At 37.4% G+C, this 17,424-nt stretch overlaps 1 protein-coding gene and 1 long non-coding RNA gene across 5 annotated transcripts in view; one reads left to right on the plus strand and one right to left on the minus strand.

Annotated features, from left to right (window-relative positions):
* The window catches only part of DPP4 (dipeptidyl peptidase 4), a 105,688-nt gene that overhangs the window by 30,113 nt on the left and 58,151 nt on the right, over positions 1–17,424 (plus strand). For all 3 annotated transcript variants that reach the window (XM_060177814.1, XM_060177812.1, XM_060177813.1), the window contains exons 3-7: positions 8,497–8,592; positions 8,751–8,842; positions 10,247–10,327; positions 16,604–16,656; positions 16,781–16,853. In XM_060177814.1, coding sequence (XP_060033797.1) covers positions 8,497–8,592; positions 8,751–8,842; positions 10,247–10,327; positions 16,604–16,656; positions 16,781–16,853 — 395 coding nt within the window. The remainder of the gene's footprint in view (positions 1–8,496; positions 8,593–8,750; positions 8,843–10,246; positions 10,328–16,603; positions 16,657–16,780; positions 16,854–17,424) is intronic.
* On the minus strand, positions 1,720–17,191 carry LOC132534258 (uncharacterized). 2 transcript variants are annotated; one of them, XR_009545955.1, is made up of 2 exons: positions 17,050–17,191; positions 1,720–1,906 (listed from the first exon to the last, which is right to left on the minus strand). It is a non-coding gene; the product is annotated as an uncharacterized LOC132534258 (long non-coding RNA). The 2 variants fall into 2 exon arrangements; XR_009545954.1 differs by lacking the exon at positions 17,050–17,191 and adding an exon at positions 2,644–2,793.

Below are 17,424 nucleotides of genomic sequence, written 5' to 3' on the forward strand. Positions count from 1 at the left end.
CCATTCTGTACTGCTGTACCCCCATATAATAAACCTTGATTGTTTTAAGCCTGCACCAAGCAACCATGCCCCTGTGAAATCTTTATGTTATTATTACAATAACTTTGCAATAACTTGATAACATGTTCATCCAACCAAGTACACCACCACCCAGCTCTGTAAATTATCTAATTTAATCATAGAGTTCTTATGGATAATATAATATTGTTTCTATTTATGAACTATAAATGTTTTGCAAGATTCAGGGATAGGAGAGATAGCATAAAGAATATGTAAAATACTTTCATGCCTGAGACTCTGAAGTCCCAGGTTTAATTCCTCATACTACCATATGCCAGAGATCTAAGAAATGCTCTGGTAAAGTAAATATTAATTCAACAAATTTACCATTGTCCTAGTATAAGCCCCTAAACCTGGGATCAAATCCAGGCTCTCTGATTTCAAAGGCACTAGTGACTCAATCCCTGGTTGGTATTTATTAAATCAAATACCAATGAAGGGCGGTAACTTGTATTAGCTGCTGGGTTAGGCAGGGTGTGAAGTGTTTTGTGGTCAAGTTCATCTTTTGCTTTCTTAAATTTGCTTCTTCTGTCCCTCTGTCAAAGACGTTATTTTGCTACAGCAAATTCAAAATTAACACTTACTTTTTCTTTAGCATCGATACAAAATGTTACCTGGTTACCATATGGAACACAAGAACTCTATAACCAGCTATCTTTTTCTACTGTTTAACAACTTTGAGTTTATGAACTGTAAAGAGCACATTTCTTTTTAGTTACATTTCATTAGCCTTTTATTTACCAAAACAGTTTATCTGTGTGACATGGAAATACTATGTATCATGTCTTATTACTGAAAGATCTTTATTGTTAATGGTCATTAAAATACTCAAAATCCACCCCCTCCCTTAGATAGAGACAGAGGCAGAGAGAGTGAAAGAGACCAAAGCTTCTTTCAATGTAGTGGTGGCCAGTCTCAAATCTGGGTTTTGTACAGGGCAAAGCAGTACACTATCCCAAGAGGGCTATTCCACCTACCTTCAAAATATCTTGTAACTACAAAATAACAATTGGGCTACACAAAACTCTTTAATGGAGCTGCACTATCCCTTAAATTTATCTTACCATTCTGAAATTATTTTTATTCCGAAATTGTTTTTATCTTATTGCAAGGATTAAAGTTATTTTGGAAAAATATACCATGAGATTGAACCATTTTCCAAGCTATTACTCCTCATTTTTAACTGGTAAAAATTTTATCTTCATATGTCTTGCTCTAATAGTTGCTTTAACCAAAGAAATAAGAATGTTAACTTATTTTTTTTTTAATTTTTAAATTAAAGAAGACATGAATCTAAGAGTTTCTGTATAAGCTGATGGGTAACATATGACTAACTGCCTCCTTGGCTAGCACAATGCTTTGAACTGATAAGTCAAATGAACGACATGTCCCAGGCCCACCAAGATACCCACACAAGCAGCCAAAGACCTTCATCTGTTGCTACAGCAGTGCCCTGACAGTGAACAAGTAGAGAAGAAAGAAGAAATATGAGTGTGTCCTCTAAGTGTTTGACAGAATAGGTTGTAACTTGGCAGCAAACTATGAACCTGCTAAAGGTCAAAACCTGGATTTGGCACTCACATCCCACAAAACTCACTTATCTAGATGTTTCAAAAGTATCTCCCAATGTGCACTGCTTATCAAATGGCAAGGCATAAAAACAAGGAACATTTGTTGCTTTATTTGCTCCAATTTAGCAGAGCTGTTCTGTGACTAGGTAGCCAGGACATGGAAACAGGTTTGTCGGATCATTTTCAAGGAGCTGACTGAGCCCAGTACAAGTCAAGGATCATCTTGGCCTTCGCTGATGTCCTGGGCCATAGCAAGAATGTGGCATCATTGGTATCTGAAACATTAGCAGATGAATTGAAGTCATACAAGGAAACCTGGGTGTGTTAAAGATTATGAGTTTAGAAAAGCTGTGGTCTGATAAGACAACAAATTTGGCAATCTCTAAGGCAGACTCAGAGAAGTGCTAAGTACAGAATACATCATGAATATAAAAAACACTGTCCTGGACAGCACATAGTGGCACAGGAAATTTTGCCACAATTATTTTAACATTCCAGATTTAAGTGTGTCATCCCGAAAAACCTGGAGAACAACCCTTATGTGATATAGTATCTGGATGAGCTCACATTGTATGTGATCTACTATAGGTATTCAGTTCCTTTTCTTCTACATAATTTATTAAGCCAATGATAGAAATTTTACCTACTGAGGCTGCTACAACAGAAATATAATAAGCTGGGTGACTTAAACAAGAAACATTTCTCAGTTTTGGAGACTGAAAGTCTAAATTCAAGTGACAGCACATTCAGTTTCTGGCACCCAGTGAGTTTCTGTTTTCTGTGTCTCACATGTTAGGAGTGAGAGAGTTCTATGGCGTAATTTTTATAAGGCAACTAATCCCTTTCAGAAAGGATTTAGCCTTATGATTTCCTTACCACCCAAAGATTCCAGGAATTCAGCATATGAAATTAGTGGAGAACATAAACATTCAGTGCAGGGCTAACTGGTAGCAAACCCTGCGGAGTCTACACATAACTGGACAGGATCTGAGTTCAAACCCCTGGTCCCTACCTGCAGGGGTGTGGACTTTCATGAGTAGTGGAGCTGTGTTGTAGGTGTCTCTTTTTATTCCCCTCCCTTTATATTTCTCAGTCACTATTGAAAAATAAAATGGCCTCTTGGAGCTGTAGATTCCTCTTGTAGGCATTGAGTTGCAGCAAAATCTATGGTGGCAAAATGGGGGGGGGGTCCATTGCAATCTACATGCATGTATGTGTGTACATGTGTAAATTGTTCTACCATTATCTATAGGTCTACTAGACATGAATATCAGCAAATAATATTAGGAATGTGAATACCTATAACCATTTATTCCTTGAATCATACTCATTTGGGAGTACATTTTATGTACACTTTAGTAGGATCTTAATAACGGCATATATCTTCAACAATATTTTGTAAATGGTACTTACTTTATAGCAATTTAACATATGAAAAAACGTATGAATACAAATAATTGAGCAATTAGTGAACACATCTATGCTTGTAATCCTATTATTTATTTACTGGACAGAGACAGAAACTAAGAGGGAAGGTGGAGATAGAGAAGGAGAGGTAGAGAGACACCTGGAACACTGCTTCACCACTCCTTGCAAGTAGGAACCAGGGGCTTGAGCTTGGGTTCTTGTGTCTTATAACAAGTGTGCTCAACTAGTGCACCACTGCCTGACCTTATACTTGTAGGCCCTATACTTGTATGAGCTTCAAATATTTTGAGTAGCATAAGACTTTATTCGATGTTATAAGCCTGAGATTGAATTTACCCTCATCCTATATTTATGCTAATAAGCACAAACATTTAAAAATATTTATTTATCCAGATAGGGCAGAGAGAAATTGAGAGAGGATGAGGAGATAGGAAGAAAGCAAAAGAGACACCTATAGCTTTGCTTCACTACTCATGAGACTTTCTGCTTACAGGTGGGGATCAAGGCCTTGAACCTGGGCTCTTATGCATGGTAATGTGTGCACTCATTGGGGTGTGCCACTACCCAGCCTCCAAACATAAATATTCAAATATTTGAATATAAAGGTGAAATACCAAGGCATTTTTGGGAAAAATGTTATTTTTATACAATCTCTTTGCCTTAGCAAACTAGGCTTAAACAAAATCAACAAGACAATCAAGCTATAGCAATTGTCTATTGTAGTTGAAACTTTTATAGGTAGAAATAAAAATATTGTATTATCAGATAAGATTAAAAGAAATAACTTCTCCTGAAAGAACATTTTGTGCAAAGAATTTCCTCCCCACATGCTGTAAAAAAAATTTTTTAACAAGATAAAATGCTGCTAACTATGATACCCAAAGGAACTGCAGTTATAGGAATGTTATGATGATTGCTAATTTTGTGAGTGCATAAAAACATCTTTTAGGTTGTTTGTCATCAACAGTATTTCTGAGATTGTGCTAAGAGGCTGACTTGATTAGCTTTCTAGGATGATATTCTAAGTCAATAGACAGCACTTTTCTGTATGCCTCCTATGGCTCCAGTTAACAATAACAACAACAAAAACTCCTTTTGTTAAGTCGAGCACAAAGACAGGCATGAACAATTAGTTATCAGTAAAGTTGTTAAATCACAAGAGTCTAATAAGTAATGTGGTGTCAGAGGATGCAGAATGGTCTTCATGAAAGAGGTGGCAGTTGGAGGGTGATAGCCAGGGAAGCATTTGAAGACACTGAAAATATCTTACCTACAATAAGGAACAGAGGACGTAAATCCGAAGTCACTGGAATCCGTAGGCAAATCAATATAATTAGTTGAGAAATTTCATTCAGAGAGAACGTTGGAATGAACTTGGAATTTCATATCTGATTATGGGGCCTCTGAGTGCCAGACTAAGGAGTTTGGCTTATATAGGATATGGAAACCACTGGAAGCTTTTTTTTGTTTGTTTTCCCCTTCCAGGATTATCGCTGGAACTTGGTGCCTGCACTATGAATCCACTTCTGGTGGTCATGTTTGTTGTTGGATAGGACAGAGAGAAATTGAGAGAGGAAGGGGAGATAGAGAGGGCGAGAGAAAGACACCTGCAGGGCTGCAGACCTGCTTCACTGCTTATGAAGCAACCCACTCCTGCAGGTGGGGAGCCAGGGGTTCAAACGTGGATCCTTGCATGAGTCCAAACACTTGACGCTATGTCCGCTTAATTTGGTGCACTACCGCCCATCCCCCACCCCCACTGGACGTTTTTAAGGGCGAGATTATCCAACATAAAAGTGGTCCTTTAGAAAAATCATTGTCTGGGGTTGGGTAGTAGCTCAGCGAGTTTAGCGCAAGTGGCGCAAAGTGCAAGGACCGCAAGGGCGGGCTTAAGGAACGCGGTTAGAGCCCTCAGCTCCCCACCTGCTGGGAAGTCGCTTCACAAGTGGTGAAGCAGGTCTGCAGGTGTCTATCTTTCTCTTCCCCTCTCTGTCTTCTCCTCCTCTCTCCATTTCTCTCTGTCCTATCCAACAACGACTACATCAATAGCAATAACAACAACAATGACAATAATAGCTACAACAACAATGACAATAATAGCTACAACAATAATAAAAAAACAGGAAGAGTAACAACAGGGGAAAAAGCAAATTAAAAAAATTATTGTGTAAGTACAGTGGGGATATTGAAATAGGAAAACCTAGTGATAAGAATTGCAGAAAACAAGATTTCATAGAAAGATTTCAGGGGGATGGGTAGTGAGTGCATATGTTACAGTGCACAAGGACTCAGGTTCAAGGCCCCAGTCCCCACCTGCAGAAGGAAAGTTTTACAAGTGCTGAAGCAGTGCTGCAGGTGTCTCTCTTCCACTCTATCTCATCCTTACCTCTCAATTTCTGCCTGTCTCTATCCAATAAATAAATAAAGATATATATATATATATTAAATATTCATTTATTTCCTTTTTGTTGCCCTTGTATTTATTGTTGTTGTAGTTATTATTGTTGTTGGAGTCGTTGTTGTTAGATAGGACAGAGAGAAATGGAGAGAGGAGGGGAAGACAGAGAGAGGGAGAGAAAGATAGACACCTGCAGACCTGCTTTACCGCTTGCGAAGCGACTCCCCTGCAGTTGGGGAGCCAGGGACTCTAACCCGGATCCTTACACTGGTCCTTGCGCTTTGCGCCACGTGCGCTTAACCCGATGCACTCCTGCCCGACTCCCATAAAGATATATATTAAAAGATTAAAGAAAGAGAAAGATTTCAAACAGAGTTGATTGGATAGGAATGATGGTTAAAGAGAATGAGACATCAAAAATAGCAAGATAGTTCATTTGGTTAGTATACTTGATTTGTCATGGACATGACCCAGGTTGCAACCCTGGCCCCACTGCATTGAAGGACATTTCTGTGCTCTGGTTTCTTTCTATCTGCCTCTCTATCTCTGTTTCTATCCTACCTAAAAAAGCTGCCCTGTGAGGTCTTGTGTCTTGAGCTCCATCCCTGGAATCACATATGGCAGAGTGATGCTTTGGTGTGTTCTCTCTCTCTCTCTCTTTCTCTCTCTCTCTCCCTCTCCCCCTCCCTCTCCCCCTCCCTCTCCCCCTCCCTCTCCCCCTCCCTCTCCCCCTCCCTCTCCCCCTCCCTCTCCCCCTCCCTCTCCCCCTCCCCCTCCCTCTCCCTCTCCCTCTCCTTTTCCCTCCCCCACTCTCACTGGTAATCATCTTTATTTATTGGGTAGAGACAGCCAAAACTAGAGAGGGAAGGGGGAGATAGAGAGGAAAAGAGACAGAGAAACACCTGCAGCCCTGCTTCACCACTTGTGAAATTTTTCCCCTGAAGGTGGGGACCAGGAGCTTGACTCTGCATCCTTGTACTCTGTAATGTGAATGCTTAACCAGGTGTGCCACTGCCTGGACCCTACATTTTTTTAAAGGGCCAGACTATGAAGCCTTAGTGACAAAAAAAAAAAAAATTGTATCACTAGTAGCATACTGTAAACACATACAAATTCCTGAGGGAAAACTAATTTTGAAAGCAAGACAATTGTTTAAATTAAGTATAGTGTTATTTAACTAGTAATGTCCAGCACATCCCTGGAAATGTGAATTTAGAGTGAGGAAGGTTAAGATAATGGGTACACTCACATGGTGCTAAGCACAAGGACAGGTGCAAGGATCTGGGTCAGAACCCCTGGTTCCCACCTGCAGGGGGGTGGCTTCACAAGTGGTGAAGCAGGACTGCAGGTGTCAATCCTCCTTCTCTGTTTTCCTGTCCTCTCTCGATTTCTCCCTGTCCTATCCAACAATAATGACAACAATAATAAGAACAACAACAATAAACAACAAGGGTAACAAAAAAGGGGGGGGAAATAGCTTCTAGGAGTAGTGGATTTATAGTGCAGGCACTGAGTCCCAGCAATAACCCTGGAGGCAAAAGAAAAAAAAAGAAAATGATAATGAGTACAAATTTTATTCAAATGGAAAATATGCCTCATGTATAAGAAGTCACATTTTCTGGAGTTCTCTAGGAGTACATAGAGAAGAGCAAAAATGCTGAGGGCTGAACATCAGGCATTCTGCCTTAGATGCCAATGAAGAAAAACACAACTGAGGTAGGGAATGGAAAAATAAAAGAATCTTGATGACAACTGTGGTGTTCCATAATCCAAAGTTTCACAACAGTTCATCACAAGTTCAAGTAATGGTAAAAACACAAGTTACTAAATGGCGTGACTAGTACGCCTGGAGGGTCCGTGCTAAAGAGCACTTCACAGTGAATCTCATGACATCAAAAATAGGATGTTTTAGTGAGCTGGGGGATGGTTTAATGGATAAAGTGTTAGACTTTCAAATATGAGGCTATGAGTTTGATCCCAGACAGCACATGTGCCAGAGTGGTGCTCTGATTCTTTCTCCTTCAAAAAAAAAAAAGTTAGTCTTAAAAAATAATATGTTTTATTATTTGCCTTGCACTTCACTATAGGATTATATAAAACAACTGATTAGGAATGTGCTAATCCAATTGGGATATGGTGTAATTATAAACTACTTAACAAATTATAAAGTCATTGTATGAAAAAAAAGTGAAGGGACAGTGAAAGAATTTACTTGGATAGCATGCTACTCTGACATGTGTGTAACTCATAGGTTTGAACCCCACCCCCACCAATGGAAGCTTCAGTACTAATGTCTCTTTCACTTTCTCCTTCTCTCTGCTTCTGTCTTTAAAAAAAAAAAAAAGAAAAGAAAAGAAAAAAGAAACTGAAAGATATTTGATAATTAGATATTGGTTTTATGCTGAAATGACAATATCTTAAATAAATTTGATGAAATAAAACATACCATTGGAATTAATTTCTGGAAGAAAAAAATGAAAAGTACTAAGTGATTTCACCCATGTGAACAATATAAAGGTACAAACTAGATGAATGAAAATGAAATTAAAATAAACTAGTGAGGATTAACAGAACTAAGGTTTTCTGGAAAGGCAAGAGAGAAATGATCAAGGGTGTGTAAAGATTTTTTAAAAAATGAATACCTTTAAGAATGTTCTAAATATACTGGAAAATGTATTCCCATTTCTCCCATCCAAGTACTAACCAGGCCCGACCCTGCTTAGCTTCCGAGATCAGACTAGATCGGGTGTATTCAGGTGGTATGGCCTTAGACTGTGTTCCCATTTCTATTGAGCACTACTGATCTAGCCCTGTTCTCACCAGGTGAACATGTATTCATACACTCAAACAACTAAATGCATTTATACTCTTTCTCTTGATTGGAAATCTTTCAAAATGTGTTTCTGTGCTTTGCATTTTGTGAGTGTGTTTCATTTTGTGGCCGGTATATACAGTGTAGAGATTCATTTGATTATTTCATCTAAAGTCCAGGATATTCCATCTGAATTGAAAGTTGGCTTTTTTTTTTTCAACCAACAGATGATGCTGCTAATGACAGTCGAAGAACTTATACTCTAAGTGACTATTTAAAAAACACTTTTAGACTGAAGGGCTACTCCTTGCAATGGGTTTCAGGTAAGGATTTTGGAAGGGGACAGATTTTTATGCTTATGTTCAACTTAGAAATGTTTATTTAGTGCTTGTGTGAACTTAAAGTTTTGTTGCCTAATATTATTTTATGGAGATATTTAATAGCCACTTGAAGTACTTATTAAGATGTTTTCTCTCTTTAGATCACGAATACCTCTACAATCAAGAAAACAATATCTTGTTATTCAATGCTGAAAATGGAAACAGCTCCATGTTCTTGGAGAACAGTACATTTGTATGCTTAATCATATAATTAATTCATGCTTTAAGGAAATTCTGGGGATTTTTTCCATAACCTTTCAAATCATGAATACTATCGTTTCTCATCCTGTTGGACTCTCTCTGCAGCATATGGCACAATGGATTTTTCTCTCCTTGAATGCTCCCTGCCTTGCCTACTCTTTAATCTCCTTTGATGAGTCTTCCTCTTCTGCTCACACTCCTAAGTGTAAGTGCTCCTTGGGAGCTCTGTCTTCACTTGCTGTCTTCCCTCCCCACTTTGCATGCACTGTAGTAAATTTCATGTCCTTTCACAACACCAGTGCTTTTCATCTTGGCCTTGATTCTCAAATACACACCTTTAACACTAACCTCCTCGTCTCAAGATCTAAACTTAATCTTTATGATAGCATGCTGGCTCCTGTAGGCATTTTAAATGCAGTATCCCAAGATGTCCACATTATTTCCCTTTCAGTCTTTAGCAAACTGTAAACATCCTGTTCCTCTTCCTGTCTCCTATCTCCTCAGCCTTAGTAAATAGTGCTTTTCTCTAAATCACTGAAGCTAGAAACTTCAGAATCCTCCTTGATTCCTGTCATTCACTATATTTAGCTACCCCAGAAGCCCTATCAGAATTTCCTGTGCAATTTTAAGTGTTTCTCAGATATCCATTTCCGTATAGAATTCTACATAAAACCTTATTTAATTTTGTGTTAGTGGTTCCTCCAGCTGTGTTTCTGTCTCACCACATTGTGCAAATTCAGATCTAATACATCCACATTCATGTTACCTCAACAAGTTTTCCACCAGAATTTCTGTAGGGGACAGAAGACTCCATCACATTTTTGTGCAAAATGTAGTTCATAGTTTCTCTTTGCATATCTGAGTCCCCACAGCTTTTTAAAATTTTTATGGTCCTTCACTTTCTTTCTTTTTTTTTTAAGATTTTATTTATGTATTCATGAGAAATCATAGGAGAGAGAGAGAGAGATAAAGAACCAGTCATCCCTCTGGTATATGTGCTGCTGGGGTTTGAACTAAGGACCTCATGCTTGAGAGTCCAGTGCACCATCCACTGTGCCACCACCTGGACTACTAGTCTTTCACTGTCTTCTTTGACACATCCTACACTGTACTCAGAGTATGCATAACCTTAAAATATTATTTAAACACATCCACCCTTCCCCATACCTACATTATTACTCCTGCTTTCCTGCTCTCTATTTTTGATCTCCACTCTTAAAAATCATCTTTCCTTGCTTAGATTAACAATCGGCTATTTAGTTATCTAACCCTGATAACTACCTACTATGCTTCGTGTTTGCCAACCACATGTCTAAAATCATATTCTAGAAAATGCAAATGCTCAGTATTCAGTTATTTCTTTTTTTAATTTTATTTTTTTCTACTTGATTGGCAGGATGAACTTGACTATTCTGTAAATGATTATTTCGTGTCTCCCGATCGACAGTTTATCCTCTTTGAGTACAACTATGTGAAGGTAAACAAACAAGCAAACAAACAGAAGAATCCAGAAAGGGGGCCAGGCAGTGGAGCACTTGGTTGATACATCAGAACGCTCAAGGACCAGGATCCAAGGCCCCCCCTCCACCTGCAGGGGGAAAGCTTTGCAAGCGGTGAAGCAGGGCTACGGGTATCTCTCTGTCTTTCTCCCTCTCTAGGCCCCCTTCCCTCTGGATTTCTGGCTGTCTCTACCAAATTAATAAACTAATAATCATAATAATGCTAACCCAGAAAGCATGTTGTTTTATAACTCATTTCACCTCTATGGTTATTTAAGACTAACATCAAAGTAATATAATGAACACTAAAACATTAATTCAACAGGTCATTCTCATTCATAAAATCCAGATCATTTAAAGCAAACTTACTTTCATGTTTTCAAATATTAAGAAGTGTGAGAAGAATTGTAAATACTAATGACATAAGGCTTGCATGTGTGAGGTCTCAGATTATATCCCTAGCACCTCACTGCTCTGGTGTCTCTGTTGCTCTCTCAGAAATGAATCTTTTAAAAAGACATTAATAAAATATAATTTTAACAGACATTTTAAATTTAAAAATACTTTTGCTATATATGAATTATATATCATCAGTATGACTCCTTATTTCCTTTATCTCAGCTGTACAAATATAGTATGACTCTAAGTATTTTCTTTAAAAAATGCTAATCTGCTCATTCTTCAGTAGAGAATACACAGTGACCCAGAGAGTCTCCTAGCTTTCAGATGCTGTCATACACAATCTAAAAGGAAGACCTCAACTCTGATCCTCAACATGGTGCAGCAAACACTCAGCTTCTTCCAATCACCCAGCCCAAATAATATTGTCACACATTCAGGAAAGATTACAGCCTGAAAACATACCCTTCTCAAATGGTATATAGATGGTTATTTGTTGATATGACAACAATTGTTGTGTAGAATAGGTGAAAAATCTACAGATTAAGATTGAAGAGTTAAAAAAAATTCCTGTGTCCTAGGATTCAATCCTTGATCAATAAATTGAAATCTCTAGGATGAAACTGGCATCAGTATTTTTAGTACATATATTACATCGCAAGCAGCTGAACTGAGAACCACTGAATGATAATTGCCCATGCTAAAGACAAACATAAAGACAATGAGATAGAAACAGAAAGACAAATACCTGCTCTGTCTTATATTTTGCCAAGTTCAACAAGTGTCATTTGATATATAGCTCAAGGGTGTATTTTACTAGTACACCTAGCTGGATAGGCATCACTGGTCACTTTTTACTTGCTGTGTCCTATAGAGATAATTTGTGCATGTGCTTTTGTTTTACTTTTTCTCTTCTCACTCTCCCTCCTTCTTCCTATTATCCATGTTTGTCAAACAGTGTTCAAAGTGCTTCTTTAAACCAAAGTTAGATTATATCATACTATATCAAAATCCTTGTGGTCAGCAGTTTCCCATCAAACTCTTTCCCATGGCATTCTCAGAAGGTTGTGTGACTGACCCCTCGTCTGTCTCTCTAAATACATCATCTATTACCTACATTAATCATCAGTTGTAAAAGGAAACCCACTATTTCTTATAGTCACTGTGTTTGGTCAGAGTTTCTCCCCACTGCCTACACCTTAAAATCATCTGGCAGAATTTTAAAAATTCAGATCCAGCAAAGCACAGGTGGAACCTATGTCTGGGTAGGTTTCTAAATGATTCAGTGGTTTCAAGTTTAAACCTTTGCATACCTAGTTCTTTATTTTTTTTTTTTTTCTATTTGAATTCCCATCTTATGGACAAAACATTTGCTACTGCTTGGACCAAACTTCCTCGCCATTGCATGGTTCCCCTCTTTTAGTAATTCAGTTTCAGAATTCTTTGGATTACTTTATCTAACCTTGTCTCCTACAATTCTCATTTCTCACACTCTGCCATTTATTCTACTGCCCTGGTCATACCCTTGAGGTATGGTTGGTTGTCCTCTGATGCCGAAACTCATTCCAAAAGCTTCTCCCTAAGGCTTGATTTATCATTCCCACTTCTACTGACCCACTTCTATTTTTTCACATGCATTTTCTTTTTCTTGTAGTTTATTTCTCCAAGTCCGCCATTCCTCAAGGAAAGGGGCCAAGCATTATACACTAATTCTATATAAAAAATAACTACCAGTGTTACAGCCTTAGTAGATTGACAAGTCTGTTTCAAAAGATAAAATAAATATACCAAGCATATTGGGTTTCCTTTTACAATTGATGATTAATCTGTCATCATGAAATGATTTTCAACTTCAGACTAATTTTAGTTTAGAACATATCTTTTGGCTCTAGAAAGTTATAATTAGAGGTTACCCAGAAACAAGCATGGGGTCTGTCAAAAATAATCCAGGAATCAAAAAAAGAATGTATGACATGCAAAAGAAAGTGGGGCTTTAAAATCTATTTGTTGTAACGAGTGGGTAAAGAGCAATAAATGATAAAGGGGGATATTCTTCCAGACTTGGGAGCACTCACTTGTGCCTCAGCTCTCTCATTAAACTTTATGTGGTAGCTTCAGGCTTCTCAGTTTATCTACTTAATCCTCAGGCGAATTTTGCTTTGCATTAGATGTGAGACCTCAAATATGTGTGATTTCACAGATCCAGACCACTTTGTTTCAGAGAGAGAGAGAGAGAGAGAAATATAGGGAGGGGACAGTGAGAGATACCTTAGAACAGAATCGCCCTATTGTTTTATCTCCTGCCATTGGTGCTGGGGCTTGAATTCGCATCATATACACGGGCAATGCTGGTTCCTTACCAAGTGAATTATGTCCCCAGCCTCAGACTTACAGGTAAAACTTTATTTTTAGTTTTAGTTTACTTTAATTCTTAAACATATACTATGTGGGTTGCACTAGACCAAATGCCAGGTATTTAAAGAGAGTAAGACACAGTTCTTAAATTTAGAAATATGGTAGGGGAGACAGACATATAGAAAAATATTTTGGGTTATGGGGAGACAGTATAGTGGTTATGCAAAAGACTTTCATACCTGAAGCTCCAAAGTCCCAGGTTCAATTCCCAACACCGCCATAAGCTTGAGCTAAGGAGTTCTATGGTCTTTCTCACTGTGTGTCTCATTCTCATGAAAAGATTGGGTGCAAATATATTTCTTTAAAAAAGAGGAAAAAAAGAAAATAAAAGAGGAGAAAATGAAAGAAAAGAAAAAAGTAATTTTGGGGCTGGGTGGTGATGCATCTTACATTGCACGTTACGATGTGCAAGGACCTGGGTTTGAGTCCCTGAGTCCCACCTGCAGGGGGAAAGCTTTGCAAGTGGTGAAGCAGTGCTCTAGGTGTCTCTCTTTCTCCCTCTCTATCTCTCACTGCCCTCTCAATTTCTGGCTGTCTCTATCCAATAAATAAAGATAATATTTAAAAAAAAAAGAAAAAAGTAATTTCTTTTTAAATAATTTTAATTTAGGGAGTCAGGCGGTAGCACACTGGGTTAAGTGCATATGGTGCAAAGCTCAGGGACCAGCGTAAGGATCCTGGTTCAAGCCCCCAGCTCCCCACCTGCAGGGGAGTTGCTTCACAATTGGTGAAGCAGGTCTACAGGTGTCTATCTTTCTCTCCCCCTCTGTGTCTTCCCCTCCTCTCTCCATTTCTCTCTGTCCTATCCAACAACAATGTATCCAACAAAAAGGACACCAATAATAACTACAACAATAAAACAACAAGGGCTATAAAAGGAAATAAATAAATATTAAAAATTAATTTTAAGTTATATAAGGGTTCACAAATAAACATATTTTTATAATTAAAAATCTGTTATCTGTTATCATGTATTATTTATCTTACATGTTCCTATTCTTATTTGACTCCCATTTTTACTTGATTCCCTGTCTTTTCCCCAAGTATTTTACATTAAGAATTGAATGTATTTTTCTTCTTCCTACTTCTTATCTGATAGAGACAGAAAAACTGAGAGGGCTGGGATAGGTAGAGAGGGAGGAAGAAAGAGAGACAACTTCAGATCTGCTTCACTGCTCATGAAGTGTCTCCCACACCCCACACCCCTGCGGGTGGAGACCAGAGGTTCAAACCTGGGGCTTCGAGCACAGTAACGTGTGTTTTTAACTGGGTGTGCCACCATCCAGCCCTTATTCCTCCATATTTTATATTCTTGTTTATGTAATTCTATGAAGACAGATATACTCTTTTTAGTTATTGCTTATTCTGTAAAAATTTAATCCCATTTGCCATACTTTTCTGTAAATTGCATTTCTCACTCAATGATACCATGTGGAACTTCTTTGAAGTCATCTGGTATAGCTCTAACTCATTTATTTTTAAGTTAAATAAGTTTTATTTTCTAGAGCAGATTTAGGTTTTCAGAAAGTGAGTGGAAAGTACAGGGTGTTCTCATAGTCATCCTGCACTGCTACTACTTCCCTGCTTCCCCTCAGCTTCCCCTATTATTACATTTTTGTATTAATGTACTACATTTGTTATAATTAATGAGTCAATATTAATAACTACTATTCAATAATACCCATAGTTTAAAATAGTGTTTATTTTGTAGTCTACATACCATGAGGCTTGGCAATTCCATAATATAAAGTCACATTTATGTATCATTACAGAGGCACATAAAATATTTCCCACTCTAAAACTCCCTTACTATAAATTCCTAGCAATCACTGATCTTTTTAACCACTTTTACATGATTACTGCCTTAATTTTGACTTCCCCAGAATCTTATATGATTGGAACCATGCAATATATAATCTCTTTGGATTAGTTTCTCTCACTTGGCAATATGTATTTAACGTTCTTTCAAGTCTTTCTGTAACTTGAATGTTCACTTCCTTTAAATGTTGAATAATATCCCACTGTCTGGATAGACCCACTGTCTAGATAGAGTTTGATTACCCATTTACGCATTGAAGGATGTCTTGTTTACTTCCAGGTTTGGTCAGTGACCACAGGTGCTGTAAAAATATGTACATAGAGTTATTTATTTATTTGTGGCAAGGGGTCTACTTTTTTCCCCCCACTTGGATAAATAACAAAGCACTTAATGGTAAATAAAATAGCAAAGCATTTAATAGTAAAGTATTTGGGTATGGAGTTTTCTTTTTGTAAAAGTTTTATTTATAGACCAATACATTTTAGATGTGAGACTATACAGATTTTCTGTTTTCCTTGTTTACTTTTGATAACTCATTTTTCAATGAATTCATTTTTCTGACTTTCAAATTTTACTGGCATGAAATAATTATAAGGGGTCTTATTATCTGTTAATGTCTATAGAGATTGTTGTGGTATTACATTCAAAGAACCAGTTGTTGGCTTGCTAACTTTTCTATATTTTAAATTTTCTTTTTAAAAAATTATCTTTATTTATTTATTGGATAGAAACAGCCAGACATTAAGAGGGAATGGGGTGACAGAGAGGTAGAGAGACAAAGAGACACCTGTAGTACTACTTCATCACTTTTGAAGTTTTCTCTCCCTACAGGTGGGGGCCGGGGACTCAAACCTGGGTCCCTGTGCATTGTAGCATGTGCACTCAACCAGGTGTGCCACCACCCTGAAGAAAAATAAATTTTATTTTCTTATTTGCATAAAAAGTCCAGTCTCATCATCTCAAACCAGTGCAAATTCACCATTCTAGGATGGTGGGGTTTTTTTTTGTTTTTGTTTGTTTGTTTTGTTTTTTGTTTTCTTTACTGGAGCACTGCTAAGCTCTGGCTTATGATGGGGAGATTGAACATGGGACTTCAAAGCTTTAGGTATTAGAGTCTCTTTGCAGAACCATTATGCTATCTCCCCAGGGTGGTTTTTCATTGAAGGAAAGGAGAAACACATCAGTGAAATAAATATTTCTCCTTATATAAATATTTCTCTGTGTAATTCTACCAACAGTAGAATTACAAACCTTTTATACATCATGCCACTAAGATGGTTGAAGACTAAAAATTTACATTTACCTTAGTATGTAAATGTAACTAACTATGGTAAAATCTAGGAATAATGTGTGCACAGAAAGTAATACTTCAGCCTACTATTGTCCTGGGGAGACTTTTTGGCAGAGTAGCCAGAGCTAAGTTATAGGTGAAGTTCAGAGAAGTTTATGTTATCTGGTCTCTAAGATGCTTTAGGAATCTAGACAGAGAATTATAAAATGACAAAATTAGAATTAGAAAGTCACAGTGTTAAACTGCTTCATCTCTCAACTTGAGCTCATAGTGGCCAAACACCAAGAATCATAGATATCTGAAATATTTATTTATTTATTTATTTTACAGCAATGGAGACATTCTTACACAGCTTCTTATGACATTTATGATGTAAATAAGAGGTTAGTGACTTCATAATATCTGTTATATTTTTCATCCTAGTAAAAATTAAAAAGAAAGAAATTGCACTGTAATTTACTCCCTAGTCATTTCTTTTCACTTTTTTTGTTTGTTTGTTTGTTTTAGGCAGCTGATTACAGAAGAGAAAATTCCAAGCAAAATACAGTGGGTCACATGGTCACCAGCGGGTCATAAATTGGTTAGTGAGTTTCTCTTACTTTCAAAAAAATAATAGCTTAAAATTTTCATATATATCAGCGAAGGGTGGGTAACATTTTTATTGTCAAAGGCCATTTGGATATCTGTAACATCATTCATGGACCATACATATTTATAGTAAATAAATAAACTTAAAGGCTAGCTAGCACTCACTGTTGCTCAAAAACTGTTGTTACCTTGGCAGGGCCCATCAGATGACTTTGGATAGTCCCCACTCCTGGTGTAAACTGAAACCCTGTCAAAGAGAAGACAATTAAGGAGTGACTATTCCATTATTAAATATAATGTTGTTGCTTAAAAAAATATTTCATAAGCCTAGCAGGGTAAATACAATTCCTGACAGTTTCTGCCTTAATACTAGGGATTGTTTATTTCCAAGGAAAATGCCATTAAACTCTGAAATTCTAATTTCTGTTGTGCTTACATGTTTGTTAGAGACGTACCTACATTCTGCTGATTCCTGACTTCTCTACATGTCACTTTGAATATGCCATGTTCTATAGTGTCAGAAAAGTTTCAGTGGGCTGGGTGGTGGCACTTAGTGTTACTAA

This window comes from Erinaceus europaeus, chromosome 18, assembly GCF_950295315.1.
Source record: "Erinaceus europaeus chromosome 18, mEriEur2.1, whole genome shotgun sequence".
In the NCBI taxonomy this organism is placed as follows: Eukaryota; Metazoa; Chordata; class Mammalia; order Eulipotyphla; family Erinaceidae; genus Erinaceus; species Erinaceus europaeus.